This window comes from Stegostoma tigrinum, chromosome 9 (genome assembly GCF_030684315.1).
Source record: "Stegostoma tigrinum isolate sSteTig4 chromosome 9, sSteTig4.hap1, whole genome shotgun sequence".
Taxonomy (NCBI): domain Eukaryota; kingdom Metazoa; phylum Chordata; class Chondrichthyes; order Orectolobiformes; family Stegostomatidae; genus Stegostoma; species Stegostoma tigrinum.
In genome coordinates this window covers 13,956,320-13,983,379 of record NC_081362.1, presented here as the reverse complement: position 1 = coordinate 13,983,379, position 27,060 = coordinate 13,956,320, and the positions used below count along the sequence as shown (strand labels likewise).

The following is a 27,060-nucleotide window of genomic DNA, read 5'->3' as shown; positions in this document are numbered from 1 at the left end:
CTAACAACCAACTTTCCACTTTTAATGGATCCCTGAAGTGCAGTAAATATGACCACTCTGATGCAAGGAGGGATCATTCCTCGCCAGAACCATAAAGAACCTCTGCTGTTGACATCAGGGACGGTCAATGTCTGTTCGTTACAATCAGACCAGGCTCTAGGCATTATTTTGGAAGAGGACCCATTGGTGTTTGCCTTTCCAATGCCTTCTTTGCAACAATGCTTTTGCCTTTGCAGAGATTTGTGCACTTCCCAACTTTGGCACCGCAATATTCAAGGTGGATCGGTTTGTCTGCCTTTAGGAAATGGGACAACAGACAATGACCGATCAAAACTGGAGTAAAGTTTCTCTTTGGTCTCATTGTTGCTTCAAGGATGTGGCATATCTTTGATGAGTGTACTGTTTCTGGTGAGCCAAAGGGTCATGTGATGTTTGATTATCCTGAAAGAGTGCACGATAAAATGATCAACAAGTTTGTTTAATTATATGTCAACTCCAACCCCAGAGTCTGCTTTCTTCCTCAGGTTCTCTCTTCCTGGAGGTGTAACCGCCATCTTTTTCACTGAGCATGTCAAGCTTAATGAATCTCAATCAGAGCCGCAATGGCAATGCCATAGTGTGTTCACAGGCTACGTGAGTAGTGTAATACTCAAATCTGTTGCTCGTGGGGTTGTCCATGAAGGTGCTGACGTTCCAGGTGGCTATTGTCTACTGATGACAACACAGTTCTACCAAAGCAAGGCCTTTGCTCAATGGCAGCAGATAGCAGAAACAATTAGAAACCGAACTTCACTGCACAGGACAGGGACTCTCTCTCATGTTGCTGCCCCATCCAGCTCTCGCCATCCTACAAATATGCTTGCTTGTGGGTCGATATTGCAGCGAAGAGAGTGATTTACATCAATTGGTACATGTAAAATTAATAAAAACTCACTGGTCACGGCAGCAAATTGCATCCTTGACATAATGTTATTCAGATCCTCCCCCGTTCTGATACCATTTTTAGTTCCGGATGTTAAATTCCAGGTGTCCTCTCTCCTGCCCAAACTAGCCATCTCCATTTTGTCCTCACTGCTCCAAACTCTGCCACTGCTTTCAGCTCCCCAGTCCTTGAAGGGAAAAATAGCAAACTTTTGGCATTACACAATTTGGTCCAACTCTCATAACTCAGCACCACATCCTTGAGGAGGATCAGGGAAGGGCAATAAAGGCTGGCCTCGCCAACAAGGACCACATGCCACAAATTATTCTTTTAAAAATTTGTAAGTGGAATACCGAATGACATGGCATTCATTGCTCAGTTCAAAAAGAAAAGCCCTCTGATTGGCCATATCTAACTGCCCCTCATTTTTAGTAAAATTCATTCACAGGATAAGAGCATCACTGGCTGGGCCAGCATTTACTGTCCATTCCATATTGCCCAGAGGGCAGAGACAGGTCAATATTGCTGTTGGTCTGGAATCTTTTATAGGCTAGACCTGGTAAGGATGGCAGTCTCAGTCCCTGAAGGACATTAGTGACCCAGATGGGTTTTTCCAACAATCAATAATGGATTCATGGTCATCATTAGATTCTTAATTTCAAATTTTTATCCAATTCAAATTCCACTAGCTGCCATGGCAGGATTTTAACCCAGGTTCCCACAACATTACCTGGATCTCTGGATTAACAGTCGAGTGATAATACCACTAGGCCACTGCTCCCAATTCAACTGGTCTCTTCTTCCCCCACTGTTCTGAATGCTGAATGACCAGCTTCCCTGTTCTCCCTACTCCAAAGCTGCATAAACCGCTACTCCCTTTGTTCTACTTGAGACAGGAAGGATTGCATACCTTACAGGAGACCCTCAAAATTGTTAGAAAATTGGCTATCAGCTAATTATTGAAACATGAGACATATGATAGTCAACTAGATGGAAACGGTGTACAATGCTCACATGGACAGGTGCAAGGATATAGGAAGATCTACTCATCAACTCCCATCAGTAAATGTGCCCTGCTTAAGTGTATTGGACAACTTCACCAATTGGGCTGATTATCCACAACACTTAAATGATGCTCACTGGACCGTGACATCATCAAGCTGCAGGAAGTGTCTGCATGCACATGTGCTGCTTAAAATCACCAGATTGGGTATGAGGGGAGACGGAGGCTGAAGCTAAAAAGTCATAGCTTCTCCTCCATGGTAGTTTCAACAAAATGGGTCTCCCCAGCTGCCATCTCACTGCCCTGGTCTCTCCAGCTACTGCAATGGCCGGGGAGAAGCAAGGAGCTTTCAAGCATGAAGGCATAAAGATTTTACCCATTTAAAAATCCATGTAAAATACGCAGATCGTAGAAGTGCAGATAACAACAGAAATATTCAACATGTCTTGTAGCATCTGTGAAGACTCAAAAAGCAATAACTTTGAAGTCAATTTGCATCAACCTGAAATGTCTACTCATTGATGCAGCAAGTTTTATTCAAATTACCAAGAAGGCAGCCAGACTTAAGCAGATAGCGGGCTGGAAATATCTACAATCACTTGGATGGCCAAAGGATTTGGTGAGGTATGTTATTCTACCCCATCAAAGTTAATTTCTTCCACAAGGAACATTAATGTAACAGCGAGTCACATTAATCACCAAGATTGTTTTTTGGAGATTCAATTCTCATTTGCTAACAAACAAAATGTACTGTTGTGAATTTAACTTTTCAGTGATGAGTCATTAGCCACGACTTCAAATGATTTCAAATCATGTTTACTATGATTTTAGTATGCCTATACCAAGACTGGTCTAAACATTTAGCTGATATCATGATTCATAAACTTGGGGACATATTGAAATATAGATAGAGATATTCCTGGGGCCAGCATAGGATTAATATTGAAAAACTAATCTCAATGGATAACTGTCTTTTTGTTTGCTTACAATGATGTTCAAATTGCAATGTTAAAGGTTATTCATATTTGATTTGATATTTTTAAATGTAGATAACAAAAAAGTGAGCAAAAACAGAATGAGACACTTCACACAAAATGCTTGCACCTACTTTCACAAAAAAGTAGAAAATTCACTGCACCAACTAAACTACCCACCACAGAGATATTAAGAACATATAAATCAAACCAAAGTAGTACCCAAATCCTCAGGAATTTGTAAGACAGATTGATGTAATTTTTCATCCAGAAGCGGGGTGGAGTCCTTGGATTCAGATGGCATGGAGGAAGTTGAGCTGGTAGAGAGGTGGGAAGGTGCACTGGCTGTTGTGAAGTTTGGAAAAGCAGTATCAGAACCTACAAGGAAATGGCAAAATATGAATCTTGTGTTCATTTACATTAACTGTAATAAATTGATAAGTTAACAGAATAGTTCACATGTCCAAGTAAATAGTACTTTTACAGAGGATGAAAGTTCCTGCAATATTCTGTGACCAGCCTAACTCAGAATGAAGCCCGAACTCCTTTCCCTTCTAGGTCAACAAAAACTTTCAAAGTTCTTTGACATCATCCCCAAAAAAAATTGAGTTGCAATTCACATAAATTTCAAATAATACATGAACTATATTTTTAAATCAGAAGAAAATTCAGTGGTCAGATCTCAATACTACACTGAACAATTTTGAATAATGAGGCATAATTTAAAGTCACTTGTGTTTCCTCTTGAGATGTGTTAGTAACATGAAGAGCATAACGTCAGAGTTGTCTTTGCAGGAAATAGTTTATTGTGAATTGTGAACTATGTTCATAATTGCTGATTTCTTAGAAGTAGAAGTGTACAAGCATTATAAATTTATGAATTTGGCAATCCAGGTTGTTCAGAATACATTTCAAAGCTATGAAAAGAGAAGTTATACATAAAACCATGACCACAGATCATGTCACAGGTGTAGCATTGAGCTCAATTCTAGCTACTGAGGTATGAAAGCAAACCCACACAGATGGAACAGAAGCAACAATGGGACTGATTCCCAAATCTGGTGAAACAAGTTAAAAGCAAGATTACACATTCAACTTCCTCAAACAACTGAAAGGAATTCTGGGATTCAATCCACAAAACATTTAAAAGTTCTGGAAAATCACAGACCTATATAATAACACATTTTAACGTTACTGTGGGTCATAAATCAAAAGCACGGGAAAATTCCCCCCTAAAAAAATGCAGATACTGTGCAAGAAAGACAATTTTTGATATTGTCACAACAGATCAGTAAATGTGCACGGGCATATGTTTAAGATGTTTCAGATGAGCTATGTTTCATAATGCTCAGTAAAAATCTATTCTAGTCAAAAAGAACACTCAATGAGAAGGATGAATCTCTGGTTAACAAAGGTGGTCAAGAAATATTCAAAAAAAAACTATACAAAGTGGCAAAAACTAGCAGTAGACCAGAAGACTGGGACATTAAAGTTTTGTTTTAGGAACCAGCAGATGACTAAAAAGTTAATAAAACGAGAGAAAATTTATTAAGAAGGTAAATTGGCAAGAAGCTTTCCACATTGTAAAAAGAAAGTGGCTGAACTGCACGTGGGACCCTTGCGGGATGTAACTGGGAAATTGATAATAGGGAAGAGGAAAATGGCAGAAAATTTAAACTAATATTTTGCGTCAGTCTTCATGGTGGAGCACTGTAAACATTTCAGAGGTAACAGATGAGCAAGACATTACTGAGAGGACAAGTTTCACAACAGTCACAATCACAATCACAAGGGACAAATATTTGACAAACTAGTATTATTAAAGGCAGACAAGTCACCAGAACCCAATCAAAAACCAAAAGAACTGTGGTTGCTGTAAATCAGGAATAAAAATAAAATTGCTGCAAAAGCTCAGCAGGTCTGGCAGCATCTGCAAAGGAAAAAACACAGTTAATGTTTTGGTTCCGGTGATCCTTCCCCAGAACCCAACTGTCTGCATTCAAGGGTTTTAAACAAAGTGGATGCAGGAATAGTGGCAGCATTGTTTGAAACATTCCAGAACTCTCTGGATCCAGCAAAGTCACTACTGTGACACCTCATCTTAAGAAAGGAGACAGACGAAAAAAACCCAGGAAACTGTAGGCCAGTCAATCTAACATCTGTTGTTGGCAAAATACTTGAGTCTATTATTACTTAAGAAACAAGTATGCCAGAGCTCTTTCATGGAGAGTTGATAAAGTGGAACTGTTTGTGTATTTAGATTTCTAATCATCATTCAATAAAGGTCATCGCACAAGATAGGAGCTCATGGTATTCCGAGTAACATTTTAGCATGAACTGAGGATTTGTTAACACACAGAAGACAGAGTGGGATTAATAGTTCTTTTTCAAGATGGAAAGATGCAGCAAGTGGAGTGTCACATGGATCAGCCCTTGGGCCTCAATTATTTACTATCGATATTCACTTGGAGGAGGAGCAATGTGCAACTTATCCAATACAAAGTAGTGGTAGTGTATGTTGTGATGAGGGCAGAAAGAATTTGCAAGGCCATTAAGAGAGACTGAATGGGTGGGCAAAAACACTTAAGGGTATGCTGGCAGTTGGCAGTTCAAAACAGATTCACTAGGTAGATTCCTGGGAGGAAGGGATTGACTTAGGAACAGCTAAATAGGTTAGGCCTTTATTCAACAGTGTTCCAGAGTGATATTATGAAACATACAAAATTTTTGTTTTATATTCAATGGTGATAAGTGGGTTTCATTGACTGGCCAGCATTTAATACCTTGTCCTAGCCGCACTTCAGAAGGTGGTGGTGAGCTGCCTTCTTGAACTGCTGCAATCCAATGTGCTGTAGGTTGACCCACATACACTTTGGGAGGAAATTCCAGGATTTTGACACAGACAGTGAGGGAAGGGGGTTATGTTTCCAAGTCAGGTTGATGAGTGGCTTGGAGGAGAATTTGTAGATGGTCATGTTCCCATGTATCTGTTTCTCTTGTCCTTCTAGATGGAAGTGGTTGTAGCTTTGAAAAGTGCTGTTTCCAAGTGAATTTCTGCAATGCACCTCAGTACCCAGTGCTGGTACTGGGATTCGGTGGTGGAGGTAGTAGATGCTTATGGATATAGTGCCAATCAAGGAGGCTGCTTTTTCCTGAGTGTTGTCCAGCTTCCAGTATTGATGGCGCTGTATCCATTCAGGCAAGTGAGGAGTATTTCATTACACTTCTGACTTGTAGATGGTGGCCAGACTTTGGGAAGTCAGATGAGTTATTCCCCACAGTCTGCTTAGCCTCTAACCTGCTCTTGTAGCCACTGTGTTTATGTGGCAAGTCCAGTTGAGTTTCTCATCAATAGTCACCTCCAGGAAGGACTGGCTTTTGAAATCCCACCAGGTCCCTGCACTGTATTTATATGGTGCATTCAGATGAGCTTTTGGTCAATCGAAATACCCCACCAGCATCTAAGTTTTGGAGTAGATTTGTGGCTCGGGCTGTGGACGTTGTGGTTAGCTGGCTCACTGAGCTAGTTTGTCGTTCTGCAGACATTTCATTACTCTGCTGGGTTACATAATCAGTACAGCCTCCGATGAAACGCCACTGTGTTTTCCCACTTGGTTTTTAAACTCGAGTCCATTAAACTGGATTACCTCACTTCCGGTTTTCCTTTGCAATGGAGTAAATATGGGGTCGACATTTGTGCGTTTGTCGATGGCTTTCTTCGGGGAGTACCAGGCTTCTAGGAATTCCCGTGCCTGTCTCTGTTTTGCTTATCCCAGGATCTTCGTGCTGTCCCAATCGAATTGTTGGTTCTCCTTATCTATGTTGATAGAGATGAGTGAGTATTGGGTGTGTCTTTTTGTAGCCAATTGGCGTTTGTGTACGCTTGTTGTTAATTTCCTTCCTGTTTGTCTGATGAAGTGTTTGTCACAGTCTCTGCAGGGAATCTTGTATGAGACACTGGTCCTGTCCATAATGGGTCTTCTGTTCGGGTGAGCAGTTATCGTAGGGTTGATGTGGGTTTGTGTGCTATGCTGATGCCCAGTGGTTGCAGGGGTCTTGTGGTTAGTTCTGATGTGTTCCTGATGCAAGGTAGCATGATGAGCATGTCAGGGCGTGTAGTATCTTTCTGGTTGTTGTATGTGTATTAGGCATCTTCTGACCCAATTTTTTGGATATCCATTATCCTTGCAAGCCTGGAAGTTATTCTTCTTCTTCTCGGCATAGTTCTGTGCTGTTGCAGTGTGTTGTTGCCCGTTTAGATAATGTTTGCGCGCAGCTTCATTTGTGTGTGAGAGGATGGTTACTGTTGAAGTTCAGTACTTGGTCAGTGTGTGGCTTTTCTGTGTACTTTCATTTGGAATTACCCATATGTCCTGCACGCTATCATGACATCCAGGAATGAGAGCTGCTTGTTCTTCTCTCTGGTGAATTTGATTCCAGTGAGGGTGTTGCTTATTAATTTGTGTGTCTCCTCTCGTTTGGTCCATTTAATGACGACAAAGGTGTTGTCCATGTAGCATATCCATAATTTTGGTTGGATTAGCGGAAGGGCTGTACTTTCCTGTCTTTGCATCACCACCTTGACTATTAGTCCAGAGACAGGTGATCCCATGGGTACTCCACGAAGAAAGCCATCTACAAACACGTAGAACACAATCCCATATACACTCTATTGCGAAGGAAAACCGGAAGCGAGGTAATCCAGCTCAAGTGTAATATATATATCTACCCTCAATCTAACAAATCTAATAAGCTTTAATATTATAAGTGCATCATTCAAAATTCAATTATCTCCATGTTAGTTTATTTAGTGACCCAAAGAGAACATTCGATTTTATATCCATTATAGTCTTAAAAACTCTGGATTTTGAGCAGGATCATAAATAATACACCATTGAGAAAACAATGAGGAGATAATCACTTTCATTCTCCAGCTTTGTGTGACATTACAAAGATTGGGTATGACAACTACAATAAACGGAAGACCCTTACAAGAAAATCAGTCATTGCCCAATTTTTAAGCACAGGTTTTTAACATCTCAGTCACCAATCCTTACCATTGCTGCTAACTTCTGACATCTATTTTTCCAACAAAAGCTGTCATGCTCCACTGCTTTTACTCAAAACTTAACTACCCAAGTATTAAGTCATGAACAGGAAAAGGTCATACAGGGAATATTGGATGGTGTAAATAAGGGTGTTGGCTATTTGAAATTTAATTGCAATCAACATTTTGCAGTCCGTGTTAATGGGTTCTATGAACAAAGATTAATATTTACATACACTTCAGTAAGCTTTCCCCCAACAGATGTCATGTTATGAAACAGTGGAGTGATATGGGCAACTTCTGATTGAACATGACAATTTTTGAATAGGGTGCTTTGAAAGGTTAAAGCAATTTGCTCACTAATTTCACTGAAAACTCTGGGATCATGGGGATTTCACATTTTTTAGCACCATTACTATTTCGAATACATTTCTGGCAATGTTAAATGTTAATATATTCCAGCACATACAGAAAGATGGAGATTATCTAAAAATTGTATTTCAAGTTTCCATTTGTGTACGTGCTGGAGGATTAGAAAATAGTTCCACCATTCCATTCTGATAAATGAATTGTAGCCCCATGTGACATACTGTTGATACTTTACTTCACATTGATTACATTTGTAATTCATACAAACAAGTAGCATTAGATCCAATATTTCTACTGAATTGCTAGGAGGCCACAAGAGGGCACAAGCCAATGAAAAGGCAAAGAATCCAAACAATGGGAAGATGGCACAAGAAGTGGCAAGCGCCTTTAAAGTTTCTGTGTATGAAAACCATGGCTGGAAGTTTAGCAGGTACATCTATGGAGCTGACAGGAGTGCCATACAGGTCATCTTTCTCCATTTGAGGAAGTTGGGCCTTGACTTCACTTAACAAGGCCAACAGTCATCCCCTACTGTTGGCTCCTGGTAGTGGTATCAGGAACTGGGGCAAAAACATATCCACTCAACTCCTTTAGCAAAATCATCTGTTGCCACTTGCATGAAACTTACAATTTTACTCTGACTTCCCTTTTAGCTACACACGCTGTTGTTACCTGATGTCATGCTCTCATTAGCAATTTCTTTATACCCCCAGACTTATTCTGCACTTGGAGATAACAAGAACTGCAGATGCTGAAGTCAGAGTCAACACAATGTGGAGCTGGAGGAACACAGCAGGTCAGGCAGCAAAGGAGGTTGGGACCCTTCATCAGGGACAGTTATACTGCTCCAAGAAGCCAGTTCTTATTCCACCAGGCACTACTACAGATAGAACTATCATACAAAATTATTAGAGCGTGGAACATTTTTTACACTGTTCAATTTATATGTCACTTGACAAATATTTTTCTTCACTTCAACTCTGATCTTATGCGGTGTTGGAAGAGGAAGCTCCTAGCAAATACATGTGGGAAAAATTGTAGTGTTCAATACACCTACATCAAAATAATTTGGACGATTTACAATTGTAATAAATGTGAATATAATTATGGCTAATGGAAGGGTAGCTGAAATCATATTTACAACAAAAGCCTAAAAGCTGTTGGTAGGACTTTGTACATTATGAAGCTAACAAAGAGGCTTTTTAAAAAAAGTTTGCTTTCCATTGCACGCTGTGGTCCGGTGCTGCTTAATGCTGTCCAATGCTTTCAAAGCATTCCATGTCATCTGGACCAAAATAAGAGGAGGAATGGGCTAGTGATCACAACAATCACCATAATCAAAACAGTTAGATGAGTTACAACTGTTCCATTTTAACAAAGCAAGTATTATAAACAGCTCTCTGGAGTAGCAAAGGCTCCAAATATTTTTTCTTTAAAAACTTCATTTTCAAAAAACTTGTGCAATTTGTGTCATGGAAGCCTTTAAAGATCAATGTTCACTTTACACAGAAAAAGTTAAAATGTATTTAGCACTGACACTATTTTGAACTATTTCCTCTGACAGTATGCTTACATAAACACACAACAGAATATTTTGAAAACTTGCACAAGATATCTAAAAGTTTAATGAGAATCAGATAAGGACTTTGAATCTGAAGCTCAAACAGCAGATTCCCTAATGATTTGTTTTATCCACCATAGAAAATTGACAAGTAATTAAATTTTATGTGGCCATGAACTAAAGCTACCCAAACATTTTACCAAGATCAAATTTCCAAAAAAATGTTCACCATACACTGAGTTTTTTTTAAAAACTTATTAGCATATCACCCTGCAACTGCCTCAGGCAAAAAAAAACCATGATTTTGCTAGTGCAGAAGCAGAAAAGTGTGAAATAAGGAAAACAGCAGAGAAACAGCAATGGAGGAAGAGAAAGAGAACAGATTAGAAGGGGAAAGATTCAAACATGTGATAAATAGATCAACATCAAACAGAATAAAACAATTAAACTGGGAAAAGAAATTTCAAATAAAAGCGCTGGAAGGAACAGGATCTCAGATTTATGCTGCTCTCCGTAACAAAGATAGAAAAGAAAATGGTAAAAACCACATAAACATGCACGTACGTGTGCACAAAGGTACGCCTTGAAATATTGAACTGTGGTAAGAACCAAAAATTCCACTAGGTTATTCTGCTTACTAAAGCAACACTGAAGCCAACTGCATTACACTTCGCACTGCTTTAACTGAGAATCAACAAACTTAGCTGAAACTGGAACCAAATCTAAGATCATCCCTTTACACCTCAACTGATGGATAAATTCACACAGAACTCTCAGAAAATAGTACACTTAAGTTGTACAGTTGGAAGGTGCAGAGTCGATGCCGAATGGAGCTGGACAAATGCAGGAGGTCAGGCAACAGAGTAGCAGGGAAGTTGACGTTTCGGGTCAGGACACTTCATCAGGTGCATTGATATTGGTGCATGAAAACTTGGGAACAGGAATATGGTAATCATGCTGCTCGGAAGCTTAAAGAAATGCGTTGGTCCAATGGTATTATCATGAGGATTATTAATCCAAAAACTCAACTAATATTCTGGGAACCTGGGTTTGAATCCCATGGAACTTGAATTCAATAATACAAAAATCTGGAATTAAGAATCTACCGACCATTGTTGATTGTTGGAAAAATCCATCTAGTTCATTCATGCTTTTCAGGGAAGGCAATTTGCCATCACCACCATGTCTGGCCTACATGTGATATCAGACTTATAGCAATGTGGTTGACTCTTAACTGCACTCTGAAATGATCTAGCAAGCCACTCTGTTGTATCAATTGCTATGAGAAAGAAAAGAAACTGAATGGAACACCTAGCATCAATCGAAACACCAGAATAGACAACGGCAAACCCTACACAAATCTGACCACCATCTGGAGGCTAGTGCCAAAATTGGGAGAGCTGTCTTACAGGCGAGTTAAGCAACAGGCTGACATAGTCATTCTTGAGGAATCATACCTTGCAGACAATGTTCCAGATATCACCATCAGCATCAGCATTTCTGGATTTGGCCGGTCCCACAGGAAAGTCAGACTGAGCAGAGGTGGTGTACAGTGGTGGTATACAGTCAGGAGAGAGTTCCCCTCAGAGTCCTCAACACTGACTCCAGAGAGCATGAAGTCTCACAGCTTCAGGTTAAACACGGGCAAGGAACCTCCTGCTCATTACCACAAACCACCTCCCTTGGCTGATGAATCAGTACTCTTCCATGTTGAGCAACAATTGGAGGAAGCACTGCGGGTGGCAATGGCGCAAGTGTATTCTGGGTGGAGGGCTTGAACATCCACCACCAGCAATGGCTTGGCAAACATTACCAATCGAAATGGTTGGTTTTAATGGTTAAGTCAAAATGGTTGGCTCTTGTATAGCTGTGAGACTAGGTCTCTGGCAGGTAGACAGGGAACCAACAATAGGGAAAAGCATACTTGACAAAACTGTACTTGAATAATATATAATCAAATGAAGCGTATATCATTATTCCTAGATAACTATATCCCTTACCTGCAAGAGTAGCAGCTTTGGAAGAACTTAATCTATGCCAGGTGTATACTGTATCTGCATCAAAAGCATCAGTAGTTACTGCACCAACTTCTGAATCTTCGTCAAATATTTTCCACTGAACTAATGATAACTCTGTTTCGGTAAAACCATTAAAATCAGTGGACGCTTCACTGCTGATACTCTCACCTAATGGTTAGAAGAAAAGTTTTCACCTATGAATAACGTCGATATTCTGTCTAGTCAGACAAAATCTGAGTAGCCTTTTAAAATCAAGATCATTTTGGATACATTTAATGCTTCACATAAGATTATTTTCTTATTAAAACAGATCAACCTGAAATTGGATTTCCAAGAATTTAATTAATCTTGGTAATGTTCATACTGTTTCATTAGTGAAATATTAAGTATTACAAAATAGAGAAAATAAAATCACAAGACAACTAGGTCATTCTATACACCCGGAAATGCAACAAGTAAAAAGGAATTTGAAAAAAAAATCCCTTGCCATCCAGTGGTTATGATAATGACCAACACCTTAGCATTTGTCATCCACTGTTGAACTGTAATAAATCACTTGTTAGGGATCATTTTATGTGGGTATTGTGTGATCCTTTTCTAATTCCTCCTTTGTAGGTGTCTAGCTATTTGAGAGATTTTTAATGCAGAATCTAGTTGCTTTTATAGCAAATGTATTTGGCAATATTACCAGATAACAAAGTAACTCTGTTCTCCTACATGTTGAATAGATTTTTAGTTTGCGCTGTAGGGGAAAAATAGGAGGAGTGCACTAAATCCCAAAGTGGTCCATAATTCTTGTAAAAGCAGCAAGTAAAAATGACAAATATAGAAAATGGCTGCGAGGGGAGACAAATAGATAATTCAGCATTGTGAATAGCTTAAGCGCGATAATTATTAAAAGCCATACTGAAGCCCCACATATATTTACATGACACAGATCTGAAAGTCCAGAAGATGAATCAGCTACAAGACTACTTAAGTAAGCCAAAACAGTCATATCAAAACATATTATGGTCCACTTGTTTGCTTATCCAAAGATGGGCAACAAAAGATTACAATCCAAATGATGAGGTCTTGCCATTATTTCAAAATTAAATCTTAAGAAAAATTCTGCTTTTCTTTTCTTCAAACAATCCAAGATTTTGTTTTAAAGCTGCTGGTCAAACAAACTCTCTCAAAAGGTTGACAGAGTAAGGATTCCTCATTCAAAACAAAGCCACAGAGCAAAAAAGCAATTGCTTCAAAGTTCAATAGTTGAACTTCAGTCAAAGATCAGTTAATCCACACAGATACTTGCATCCCAAATATAGCAAAAGGATGTAATTTTAAGTACTTAGATAGGTCTGAATGTGGGAAACATGAACAGTTGTTGCAACATGTTTAAATGAAATTATTCTCCTCTACATGGAGGAAATCTTCTTCAATCAAGCTGTAACAAAGCAATTCTAAATTAAAGTATCAGACAGCTCAGCACTCACTTTTATTTCTCAATCTGCTTCTTACTTGAGATGACTGAAGTGTTTCTGCCTTATTTTCTAGGTCTTCAGGGCTACTGCTCCGACGTATCAAGATCTGCAACAAAAATGCATGCGAAATATTTACACTGTCCTAGATTACTGTGAGAAAGGCATTTCCACCAACTAACTTTGCTTCTTGCGCATAGCAAATGATGATGAACAAAATCCACAAAATTAAGTTTCTGCACAAATGTAGATGTTTAAATATCAACAAAAAATTAAAGCTTAAGTTATTAATGATAGTTGTTAAGAAGGTTGCAATTTTTTAGGAAAATATAAATTGTCTTGCCTTATCATAACAGCGAAATATTAATCAATGCATCAATTATTATATACTGCCCTGCACTGAGGCTACTAACCTCAGAGACGTAGGCAGAAAAGCTTAGAGCCATTAAGGGATAGAGGGTTCTGACATGGTAGCTAGCTGTTTTCCAGGTAAATGAAAGCTTATCTGCCTCAATTTACTCAAGGTTGAGAATTGCAGGCAGAGTGGAAGTGGAGGGGTGGCACTTTTGGAGTGTCTGGAGGGGAATTCTGGGCATTTACATGGGTTGCTTTTCCAACTGGGTACCACCCTGTCTCCTTGTGAAGGAGTCATTTGGAGTGAAGTCAAGATCCCTTATTTCCAACATCTTGCCACTGGTACAGAGCACCAATGGCTAAAGCAGTAGAGTGCAGATCTAATGTGCTGGATCTGGCTGACGCTGACACACACAAAATCATGGGACAGATGGCATCAGTGGACTCTTCCAACCACTGATCCAGCTTCCCCAAGCCTCCGAAAAACCTGCCTGCTGTTTCTATGCCCATTTGCACATTGTTATTAATGGTCAAGTCCATGGGTCTTCGCTTGTCTTGGGCTGAGCAGGTGCCAGGTCCCTGGCAGTTATCAGAGTTTCTTCCTTAAACAGCTGCAGATACGTCAAGTGATGTACTCACTAGAATAGGCTGCCGACTTGAATCTAACATCAACACACACAGATGTCATTATCTGAGCTGATGGATGCTTCTGAGGGTTCTGTGACTCCTTCTTCAGACTTGGAGATGCTGCTCTTATGGACCCTGCTTCCTGAAACAATTTGCTGCTCTTCAATGCTTTGGGAACTGTGGTCAAATTCTGGAAAATATTTATAAAATTCTGGATGTGAGTTTGCTCACTGAGCTGGAAGGTTAGTTTTCAGACATTTCGTCACCATTCTAGGTAACATCATCAGAGAGCCTCCGATGAAGTGCTGGTGTTATGTCCCGCTTTCTATTTATGTGTTTAGGTTGCCTTGGGTTGGTGATGTCATTTCATGCATTCGGTGATGTCATTTCCTGTTCTTTTTCTCAGAGGATGGTAGATTGGCTCCAAATCAATGTATTTGTTGGAGGAGTTCCGGTTGGAATGCCATGCTTCTAGGAATTCTCGTGCGTGTCTATGTTTGGCTTGCCCTAGGATGGATGTGTTGTCCCAATCAAAGTGGTGTCCTTCCTCATCTGTATGTAAGGATACGAGTGATGTCGTTTTGTGGCTACTTGATGTTCATGTATCCTGGTGGCTAGCTTTCTGCTAGATCATTTAGAAAATGATCTTCTTCACCCAGGCTTGGTTTCCAATTCTGAACTTGTATTAACATCAAGATGATGCGCATCCTCTGGATTACTTTGGCTGTACAGTAAAGCTCCACATTGTATCTCTAGCCTGCTGTTCTTTTCCAATATTTAAGGTAATTGGTCAGTTTACTGCTCTTTGCTTCTTATTGCTGTGACTGAAGGATTTCAACTTCTGGCTGAGCCTGCTGTTTGGACAATGGTTGTACTGATGTGCGAGTCCGTTCCTTACGAGAAAATTATTTGCCTGGGCCAAAAATCAAACCTGCTGCTTCTGGAGTTGGAGGAGCCCAGCAACTCAGTCATCTTTCTGATTCAGTACACTTCCTGTATCCTCATTCCCATGAGGACACCTCCACAGCAGCAGGGCATGCTGTACTCAACCCTCAAGTCATGCCTCCATGGCACCCACTGTACCAGTTTTCAGACTCAGGGAGCGATTTGTTGATCAGCCATTCTGATTTCACCCTACCAATATCATTACTGACTCCAACTGGCTAAGATATTGCCATAGAGAAGAAAGCTACAGGAAATAGGAGGCCCCTCCACGGCTCCTGGGTAAATCACAAAAGGCACATCGCTTGAACACATTTTTTTGTTTGCAGAGAATTGGCTCAGATATATAAATTTATGTCACTTCAAACAGCATACTTCAGCTGTTCACAAAGTGTATAAGTTCCCCTTTACTTTCTCCATGACAACGGGTTAGCCAATGGGAATTCAAGTGCCAATCAAACATCATTTTTTTGATTGTTGTGATCACTACAAGTTTGGCTAACGTTTGTTCTGATAAGTTTAACTAAAAGCTCTGCCAAAACACCAAAATAAAGGTAAGGGAAGATCAGACTTAAATAATGAACAAAGAGACAAGTTTTTCAGAAGTTAACTTCTTTGTGTCAACTTACAACTGGAGCCTCAGTTTCTTTGCCTTCACATTTTCTGTTTTCAACAGTAGCACTCTTTGAATCAGAACTACTGAAGCTAGCTGAGTGTTCCCTCCTTTGTCCTGTAATAAACATACAATGTATTTCATGCTTAGACAAATTGCTGCATGCTTCATGCATATGCAACCCCCTGAGTGAATAAGTTACCCCTCAGGTCCTTTTTAAAATCTTTCCCCTCTCACCTTAAATCTATGCCCTCCAGTTTGGGCACTCCAACCTCTGAAAAAGACATATTCATCCTATCTGTACCTGTCAATTTTATAAACTTCTTTAAAGGTCACCCCTCAGCCTCCACCACTCCAGGGAAAAAAGCACCAGCATATATAGCTTCTCCCTTTAGCTCAAGCCCTCTAGACCCGGCAACATCCTTGTATATCTTTTCTGCACCCTCTCAAGCTTAACAACGTCCTTCCTGAAGTGGTGGAGGCAGGTACAATTATAATATTTAAAGGCACCTGGATGGGTATATGAATAGGAATGAATTCAGAGGGATATGGTTGAAAATGGAACAATATGTGTTCTGTCCTTATCGATGAAGGGGGTCTTTAGGTTTACGAGGAAAGGCTGAGGGACTTGAGGCTGTTTTCATTAGAGAGAAGAAGGTTGTGAGGGGACTTAATTGAAACATATAAAATAATCAGAGGGTTAGATAGGGTGGACAGGGAGAGCCTTTTTCCTAGGATGGTGACGGCGAGCACGAGGGGGCGTAGCTTTAAATTGAGGGGTGAAAGATATCGGACAGATGTCAGGAGGTAGTTTCTTTACTCAGAGTAGTGAGGGAATGGAACGCTTTGCCTGCAATGGTAGTAGATTCGCCAACTTTAGGTACATTTAAGTCGTCATTGGATAAGCATATGGACGTACATGGAATAGTGTAGTTAGATGGGCTTCAGATCGGTATGACAGGTCAGCACAACATCGAGGGCCAAAGGGCCTGTACTGTGCTGTAATGTTCTATGTTCTGTTCAATATACATTATGAACTTTTTAATGAAATCTTAGACAGCATGCCATTATCTCACATTGCAAAAGTTTGCAACACTAAAATATAAAAAACGCACAAGTGAAATAGTCACATGGCTTGAACATATTTTTTTGCTTTCAGACAATAGGCTCTGACATATAAACATTTCTCACAAGTTGGTGAGAAAACAGTGGAGTAAGCTATATTTGTTTTTGAAACAGCTTGTATGTTATTCAACCATCTTCAATTGTTTGAAATCCTGCACACGTAGGCCAAAATGTTCATTCAAAAGAAAGCAGCACCTTTCTAGATTTTCCACCAAATGGGTTCTGAGGAAAATGAAGCCAAGGAAGTAAATGACTTTGTATAGGAGATCTATATTTCCATCCCTTTCAAACGGCAGATGATTCCCTGCATTTCCACAAATGACTCAACTTCATAAAGCCCATTGCCAAGAAATTAATGCAAATTTAATTTCCTTGTGCAGCACATTACCCCAACCCTTGGTAAATCCAATCTAAGGATGAGTAGTTTTTTCAGTCTTGAGCTAGGAATGTTTTTCTTCCAAGGCACACACATTATGCGGTTGTGATCCCTTAATTCAATCACATCCTTTTTACTTCTAGCATCACTTTTAATTCATAGTGACATTCAGAAATCCTACAATAAAAATTTACTTTCCCCGACAAAAGAAAATCTTAAATGATGGTGCCAAAATGTTGTATTATTTCTTCATGATACCTTGAATCAGGTCTGAATGGAGCCGTTCAGCAATGTCAGAAGTACTGCTGCTATGGGTGAGCTTTTGTTCTTGATCTAATGTTGAACTACACATCAATTCTTCTGAATCTGGTGTAGTTTCAGGTTGTTGAAACTCTTCATCTTCTATATGCAAATAATACAATAAGGTGAGCGAAAGTGAAGCTTTTTAATCATAAAAGCATTTTGATTTGACACAAAATCTTAGCACCCACAAAGCAAGATAATTTCTCAATTCCTTTTTAAACTCTTGACATTTTTGAGGCCATGTCTACTCACATTCAGTCACCAATCTTGTTAAAAGCCAATCAACGCATATCACTGCACCAATTATAGCATCTCAGTTCCTTGCATGACAGGGAATTTGTAATGCAATGCAATGAAATATAAAAATTGGATTATATCACGCAAATGCAGATCTTCTGAAGTGGAAGTGAATCCTAACACCATTTTCTTTCAGTTTTCATTCCAAGCCAAAACTTCAAGCCAAACTTCCTTGCTTTGAAAAATAAGCACCCAGGCACAATTTTAACCCCACTACAACAACATTCAAATCAACACGATAATGCTTTTTAAAAACAGCAGGAACACTTTCAGGTGAACTCAGTTTTTTTAAAAAATGCAGTTTTCTTTTACCAGATTAATGAGGTCAAACTAAGCATATTCAGAAAAAAAAAATCCCAAACACCAGTCTAAAATGAACTTCATATTAGTGGGTGACTATATGAAAGAAACAACTTTATCATCACACTGTAATTATGTGAGAATAATTACTTAAGGTTTCTTTTTATTTTTGTATAATGCGCACCTGAAGATTCAATCCATTTCCCTAGGTAATGCCCACTAAATGCGAAACAATGAAGTATTTTTGTAAACGTTTTGCATATACCTTAGGTATGGACTACATTTACTTTAAAAGTACATTTTATGTGCAAAATATTTAACCTATAGAAATTTTTAAAAATATACCAACAAGACATATAGACTGAGTATTTTTGAATCACTGGTACTTATAAAAACAGTTATCTAATAAGATTATAAAATGTGAGGCTGGATGAACACAGCAGGCCAAGCAGCATCTCAGGAGCACAAAAGCTGACGTTTCGGGCCTAGGCCCTTCATCAGAGAGGGGGATGGGGGGAGGGAACTGGAATAAATAGGGAGAGAGGGGGAGGCGGACCGAAGATGGAGAGTAAAGAAGATAGGTGGAGAGGGTGTAGGTGGGGAGGTAGGGAGGGGATAGGTCAGTCCAGGGAAGACGGACAGGTCAAGGAGGTGGGATGAGGTTAGTAGGTAGCTGGGGGTGCGGCTTGGGGTGGGAGGAAGGGATGGGTGAGAGGAAGAACCGGTTAGGGAGGCAGAGACAGGTTGGACTGGTTTTGGGATGCAGTGGGTGGGGGGGAAGAGCTGGGCTGGTTGTGTGGTGCAGTGGGGGGAGGGGATGAACTGGGCTGGTTTAGGGATGCAGTGGGGGAAGGGGAGATTTTGAAACTGGTGAAGTCCACATTGATACCATATGGCCCAGTTCATCCCCTCCCCCCACTGCACCACACAACCAGCCCAGCTCTTCCCCCCCCACCCACTGCATCCCAAAACCAGTCCAACCTGTCTCTGCCTCCCTAACCGGTTCTTCCTCTCACCCATCCCTTCCTCCCACCCCAAGCCGCACCCCCAGCTACCTACTAACCTCATCCCACCTCCTTGACCTGTCCGTCTTCCCTGGACTGACCTATCCCCTCCCTACCTCCCCACCTACACCCTCTCCACCTATCTTCTTTACTCTCCATCTTCGGTCCGCCTCCCCCTCTCTCCCTATTTATTCCAGTTCCCTCCCCCCATCCCCCTCTCTGATGAAGGGTCTAGGCCCGAAACGTCAGCTTTTGTGCTCCTGAGATGCTGCTTGGCCTGCTGTGTTCATCCAGCCTCACATTTTATTATCTTGGAATCTCCAGCATCTGCAGTTCCCATTATCTCTATCTAATAAGATTAGCTATGTTTAGACATCAAGCAATGACAAATACAACAGGACCTCTGATTAAAAATTAAAAAATTAAGAACTATTAAAAATAAAAACTAAGAATGAATCAACCCATTACAGAAATATAATCGTGAACTTAATACATATTAACATTGAAAAGCTTATAAATCAGTTAACAGCTAAGGATTTCAGATCACTGTACGACTAAAACAAATGGGCCAGTAGCAATTACTGCTGATGTGTAATAACTATCTACAGAAGAAAGCCAATTTCAGAAGCAAGATTTCAAACAAGAAAAAAAATTCTTTAAATTGAACATCTAATCTGTGCATGGTGCTTGGGTCTCAATTAGTACAGCAGGCTTTTAAGTATTAAACGGGAACCAATTTCATTGCTGCTGCTAAATGCATCTCTTCTGTTAGTTTTCAAGATTCTGAAAAAGTGTATAACTAAAATAACTAACTCGAAACAGAACAGCAAATTTTAGACTTGACAACACAAATCTACAGATTTAGTACAAACTGTTTGCCCTCAGGAAAGAGGTAATGCACTTTTTTCCCTGGGTATATGCATTCCAATATCCTTTCATCAGTTTATTATAAAGATCATCAAAATGTCACGAAAGACATTAGTCACTAATGTCAACCCGAGAGCAGTAAAACGAGATTCAAAAATTACAAACAGGGTATTAACCAAAAATACATTACACACATTTCAGTGACAGTTCAAATTCATCAATACACAATACCATAAATGCTAGGTGGGAAGAAACTAAGAATAGAGTGGAAAGATTAAGAGATAGTATGAAGAAATACAGCTTTGAGTACAATACCTGACAGTTTCTGAGAAGAGGCATGAGTGATACCAGGTAAGAGAGAGCTCACAGTATGAAGCAGCAGAGGCACACTTTTAGTGCTTGGCAAAGCCTCATAAAGATGGACACAGTTGCTGATAGATTGGCTTCGCTTAGCTTCCAAAAAAATAAAGCAAGCAAATTATAAATTGATAAATATATGCATATGTTATAAATATTTTTATAAAAACTATAGATATCACTACTTTGTCCTGTTACTGTACAGCTTTATCTCCCTATTGATTATACATTAGTCATTTTAAAAATCATATGAATTGAAAGCCTAGAACACATGCTGGTGGCACAAGGTCAGACACTATATTTCTTATAATGCAGAAAATCTTCTTTTCTGGTTTGGTCCCAGGAAGATACACAAAGGGTGCATTTGTAGGTTGGTGCAATTTAACACCCCGAGCCACGCAAGCAGAAGGATCAAATATAAAATCTTGTGTTTATATTGTGACATTAAATAAACATCCCAAATTGTTTTACAACTGTGATCAAATAAAAATCTGATACAAGGCATTTGTATCCTTGCCCTTATTGGTCAACGCATTGAGTAGAGGAGTTGAAATGTCATGTTGAGGCTGTACAGGACTTTGGTTAGGCCACTATTGGAATACTGCCTGTAATCCTGGTCTTCCTACTATAGAAAGAATGTTGTGATACTTGAAAGGGTTCAGAAAAAATTGACAAGGATGTTGCCAGGGTTAGAGGGTTTGAGCGACACAGAGAGGCTGAACACGCTGGGACTATTTCCCCTGGAGCATCAGAGGCAGACAGGTGACCTTATAGAAGTTTGTAAAATCCTGTGGAGCACTAATAGGGTAAAAAGAAAGTTTTTCCTTGGGGTGGGGGAGTCCAAAACTAGACAGCACAGGTTTAAGGTGAGAAAGGAAAGATTTAAAAGGGACCCAAAGGGAAACTTTTTCTTGCAGAGGGTGGTGCGTGAACAGAACAAGCTGCCAGAGAAAGTGGTGTAGGCTGGTATAATTACAACATTTAAAAGGCATCTGGATAGGTATGTGAATAGTAAGGGTTTAGAGGAATATGGACCAAATGCTGGCAAATAGGATTAGATTGGAATAGGATACCGGGTTGGCCTGGACAAGCTGGACCAAAGGGTCTGTTTTGGGCTGTATATCTCTGACTGTCAGTCACATGATGAGATTAGAGAAAATGGCAAAGTAAAGATTGGTTTCGGCAGCATATTAGAAGGAGGAGGAGGAAAGGCAGAGATTTAGGAGGAAAATGTCGACCTTAAGACCATGGAAGCCACTCTCGGCCAGACACGGGTAAGCAGAATTTGATGGATTTTAAGACATGCCCACCGGAGTTTTGAATGGCTTCAAGTTTGGAAAGTGTAAAATCAGGCATGATGTCCAGGAATGCCTTCACATCATCAAGTCCAGTGGTAACAAAAGCACAGGTGCAGTTTTCAGCAGCACATAAGCTAAGAAAAGGGCAGAGATAGAAATAGATGCTCAGAGATGGTGAAGATATGTTGTAAGAAGCTCATTTAAGATGATAGTGTGAAAAGTAAGGTTGGTTGCTTGAGACACTATGTTCCCAGATTGGCCAGCCATCAGGCTTGTGTTTAATGCGGTCTGTCAAAAAGAAAACAAACCCAATTTTTTAAACGAAATCATAAATTTCTAACAGTCACGGCCACAGATCATGATTCCAGATCAGAAAGGCTAAGACTTTTTTCACTAGAACATAGGAGGTTGACGGGCAACCTGGTAGAAGTTTATAAAATAATGAGAGGTATACACAGAGATAATGGCAGTTGTCTTTCCCTAGGACAGGGAATTTCAAGTCTCAGGGGCACATTTTGAAGGCGAGAGGAGAGAAATTTAAAAAAAGACCTGAGGGACAATTTTTTTTAAAACAGAGGGGGATTTGCATGTGGAATGAACTTCCTGGGGCCAATTACCATGTTAAAAAGACATTTAGATAAGTACACAAATAGGAAAGGTTTGGTCGCATATGGACAAGTAGCAAGCAGGTGGGACTAGTTTAGTTTGGGATTATGTTCAACATGGATGGTTGGACCGAATGGGCATTTTTCCAAGTTGTATGATTCTATGACTCTAGGAGACATCGAAGAAATGTGCCATTGAGCTTTCTCCACAATTCAGTAAGATCATAGTTAATCTGATAATCCTCAACTCCTGACCTTCCTCATTATCCTCGATTCCCTTACATATTAAACATCTGTCTACCTAATCCTGGATTACTGTTTACAACCTAGCCCAAACAGCCCTCTATTGGTAAAGAATTCCATAGATTTACTGCCTTGAGTTTAGAAAATTCTCTTATCTCAGTCTTAAATGGGCAAGCCTTACTTTGAGATTATGACCTCTGGTCATATATTCTCCCACAACAGGAAACAACATCCGAATGTATACCCTGTCAAGCCTGAGGATCTTAATTATTTCAAAAAGGTAATTTCCATTCTTCTAAACTCTAATGAGAAGTAGCTCAACATCACCTCATGAAATACTTTGGCACCAAGGATCAACAAAGCGAGTTTTACTTGGACTACCTTCAATGCCAGCACATCTTTTCTTTGATATGGGGACCAAAATGGCATTCTAAGTGTGCCTCATTTTACTCCGTTCCCTTTGAAAGAAAAAACAACATGCCACTGGTCTCCCTACTACTTAGTGAGTGAATGTGTATATTAGTTGTCGAGATTTATGCACAAGGACCCCCTCATCCATCTGTGCTGCAGCTTCCTAGTCTTTCTCCATCTAAGTAATATTCAGCTCCTCTACTGTTGCTGCCCAAGTGCATTAGTTCACATTTTCCCACATCATGTTCCAAATGTTTGGTCATTCAATTAACCTACAAGGAAGCTGCATCGAGAGAAGTACAAACCTTGCCCCTTTGAGCAGCTCAGACTGTGAACACAATGGAAGAAATGACTACAGTCTGGTCAAGAGACATATTTACATTTCCCCTTTCAAGAATACACTGGGACAAAGATTAAACAAGAGTTTTAACCCTGGTCTATGCATGCTAGTAAATGCTAATGAGCACACAGAGAGCTCAAGATGTCTGCCCATATGCATGTTGGTCCACTGAGTAAAATGTGTGCATGCATAGAACATAGAATATTACATCGCATACAGGGCCTTCAGCCCTCGATGTTGCACCGACCTGTGAAACCAGTCTGAAGCCCATCTAACCTACGCTGTTACATCATCATCCATATGCTCATCCGATGACCATTTAAATGCCCTTAAAGTTGGCGAGTCTACTACTGTTGCAGGCAGGGCATTCCACGCCCTGACGACTCTGAGAAAAGAACCTACATCTGACATCTGTCCTATATCTATCACCCCTCAATTTAAAGCTATGTCCCCTCGTGCAAGCCATCACCGTCCAAGGAGAAAGGCTCTTACTGTCCACCCTATCCAATGCTCTGATCATCTTTTATGTCTCTTAAGTTGCTTCTTAGCCTTCTCTCTAATGAAAACAGCCTCAAGTCCCTCAGCCTTTTCTCATAAGACCTTCCCTCCTTACCAGGCAACAACCTGGTAAATCACCTCTGCACCCTTTCCGATGCTTCCACATCCTTCCTATAAGGCGGTGACCAGAACTGCACACAATAAGTGTGGCCGCACCAGAGTTGTGTACAACTGCAACAATGCTTGTGCACTGAGGTGCTTGTTTGCTCTAGCCTAGGTTTCAGTGCAGGAGTGTTGTGTCTCAGTCAAAAAAACCCTCCAGCAAATCATCCCTGTAATACAGGAAAATCATACTGACTGCTAAAAGTCAGCTTTGAAGGAACAAGGACGCAAGAATTTCATGTAACTCACAAAGCCAAAAATATTGAAATCAAGGTCTTCAACACTCAAAGTTGCACTCTCACATTCACTCATGACACAGAGGCCTGTCTGTATATCTTCAAACGTTTTTTTTAATTAAGTTTTCATCTGTGAGCAATAAGGACTTCAGTTCACTAGCGCACACTTCAGCATATAACCCCCTAACCACATACATGAGCACCTCAGCCCGCAAATGCTCACAGATTGAGCTAAAACACTTAACCCTCATCTTTGGGGTATTCTTGAAAGGGTAAAACACAAACTTCTCTCTTGCTTAGACTGTATGTGTGTTGTGTTTATTATTTCTTCTCACATTTAATATTTAAGAGAAATTTTGTTAACTTAAGACAGCCTTGTTAAATTGGCTGCTTTTAAACAGATTCACTTAGGTTTTGAGAAAGTTATTCACAAGGGAAGGGGTTTTTTTTAACATTAACCTTGTTACAACAAACTGAAGTGATGGAGGATTGCAGGTGAAAAAAGAAGGGGAGTTTTCTTCAACATCAACAAGACACCAACAATTTTTGGTATCCTATCTGGAATGTAACAATTTGAGGAATCTTACTGAGGAACTGGTTATAACATAGCCAAGAAGACCAGCTCAACATTGCACATATTTATTCTTCATCTTTTGCCAAACTAACCTTCATGTTCACATTTTATTATTTATTACCAATATAACCATATAAAAGTAATAAATATCAAGAGATCAGAAATGACCAGAATATTTATCCAAAATATCAAAGTGAAATATTAGGTTTCTTTCCCTCCTTAGTTTTTTATAGAATTCAGGCATCAATGTTAAGCCCAGCATTGGTTACATGTACTTAACTGCCCTTAAAACAAATGACCATTTTTGACAGCATTTAAGAATCAACCACATTGTTAACCTTGGTTAAGCAAATGGTGGAAAGTTAAAAAATAGTCCTGGTACATTATAAATAATTGGTGTTATAATAATATGCAAATACAAAAAAAAATCCAAATTTCTTTTACATGGAAATGAAAAACCCTGAACACACTGATGTGTGTGTCGTGGCATCAGTTCAAATAAGTTTGTTACACTGAATGCCACAATAACCTGAACACAATCTAAACATTGGTTACACCCCAAAATACCTGGCTAGCAAAATTACTTTCACTTCATAAGATATTACAACTATACTTTGGTAAAATATTAAAAGCCAGCTATTCTCTTAACTAAAATGTACTGAAGGTGTGAAAAGATTAAAAATATCAAAAGTTGGCAAGATTGTTTTTAGTAAACTATTCATAGCTAGTTATTTCCCTCAGAACACATTCCTGACAAAATATTTAGTTATCTTGGTGTGCAGATACATGGATCTTGGTGTGCAGATACATGGATCCCTTAGGATGGCCACCCAGGTGGACGGGGTTGTTAAGAAAGCATATGGTGTTTTGGCTTTCATTAACAGGGGGATTGAGTTTCAGAGTCGTGAGATCTTGTTGCAGCTCTATGGGACTTTGGTTGGACCGCACTTGGAGTGCTGCGTCCAGTTCTGGGCGCCCTCTTGTGGGAAGGATGTGGATGCTTTGGGGGGGGTTCGGCGGGGGTTTGCCGGGGTGCTGCCTGGACTGGAGGGCTTATCTTAGGAAGAGAGGTTGACTGAGCTCGGTCTCTTCATTGGAGAAAGGCAGGAGGAGAGGGGACCTGGTTGAGGTATACGGGATAGTGAGAGGCGTGGATAGAGTTGATAGCCAGAGACTATTTCCCAGGGCAGAAATGGCTAGCACGAGGGGTCATAGTTTTAAGCTGGTTGGTGGAAAGTATCGAGGGGATGTCAGAGGCGGGTTCTTTGCGCAGAGAGTTGTGGGAGCATGGAATGCGTTGCCAGCAGCAGTTGTGGAAGCAAGGTCATTGGGGTCATTTAAGAGACTGCTGGACATGTATATGGTCACAGAAATTTGAGGGTGCATACATGAGGATCAATGGTCGGCACAACATTGTGGGCTGAAGGGCCTGTTCTGTGCTGTACTGTTCTATGTTCTATGTTCTATGTTCTATGAATGTGACAATTTTGAAATGTCTTATATAACTTCTGGAATGAAATGTTAGAAATTTCAGCCATCAATTGTACTTCTTGCACTTTCTTCATGTTTTCAATGATATGGACAAAGCAAATTAGTGTCGCTATTTGAACTGTGCCACAATGAATGAACACACACACACACACACACACACAAACACACACACACAACTGATTTTCGCTACATCGGAAATCCAATTAGACAAGCTATTCATCATAAAGGAGAGCCGATGAAGCAAAAGTCCATTTTCTCTCTCATTACACAGATGCAGCATATCTGAAAAGGCATTCATTATTAGAGATGTCCATCTGGCAAAACTGTATGCCTTTTGACAAATAATTGCATCAAATCACAGTAATAAAGATATCAACACAAAGAACCTGGTTAAAAAGAAGTTTGCAGTCGGTCATTATTTGTTATAAAGAAAAGAACTTGTACAGTTTTACAAATTTGGTCTTAATTGCAGAAAATGCTAAAGAAATGCACAAATTATCTAGTGTGAATGCTGAAGGGATCATGAAAAACAAACATGCTAATCACACCAATTTGTTAACTATCAATGAGAATAGATTTGTTTGCCAATAGCTTTGTAGTCCTGGGTAAGCTAGCAACTGCACCTGAGGAAGTGAATATGTGCCATCTGTTTGCCTTTTATCTTCAGACTTCATTCTTTA

The 27,060-nt window shown here is 39.8% G+C and overlaps 1 protein-coding gene across 5 annotated transcripts in view; it reads right to left on the bottom strand.

Moving 5' to 3' along the window:
* ralgapa2 (Ral GTPase activating protein catalytic subunit alpha 2) overlaps positions 1-27,060 on the bottom strand; it is a 522,648-nt gene that overhangs the window by 341,060 nt on the left and 154,528 nt on the right. For all 5 annotated transcript variants that reach the window (XM_048535653.2, XM_059648353.1, XM_059648352.1 and 2 more), the window contains 6 exons: positions 20,481-20,618; positions 17,653-17,796; positions 15,910-16,010; positions 13,373-13,466; positions 11,877-12,062; positions 3,122-3,277 (listed from right to left, as the gene is read on the bottom strand). In XM_048535653.2, coding sequence (XP_048391610.2) covers positions 3,122-3,277; positions 11,877-12,062; positions 13,373-13,466; positions 15,910-16,010; positions 17,653-17,796; positions 20,481-20,618 — 819 coding nt within the window. The remainder of the gene's footprint in view (positions 1-3,121; positions 3,278-11,876; positions 12,063-13,372; positions 13,467-15,909; positions 16,011-17,652; positions 17,797-20,480; positions 20,619-27,060) is intronic.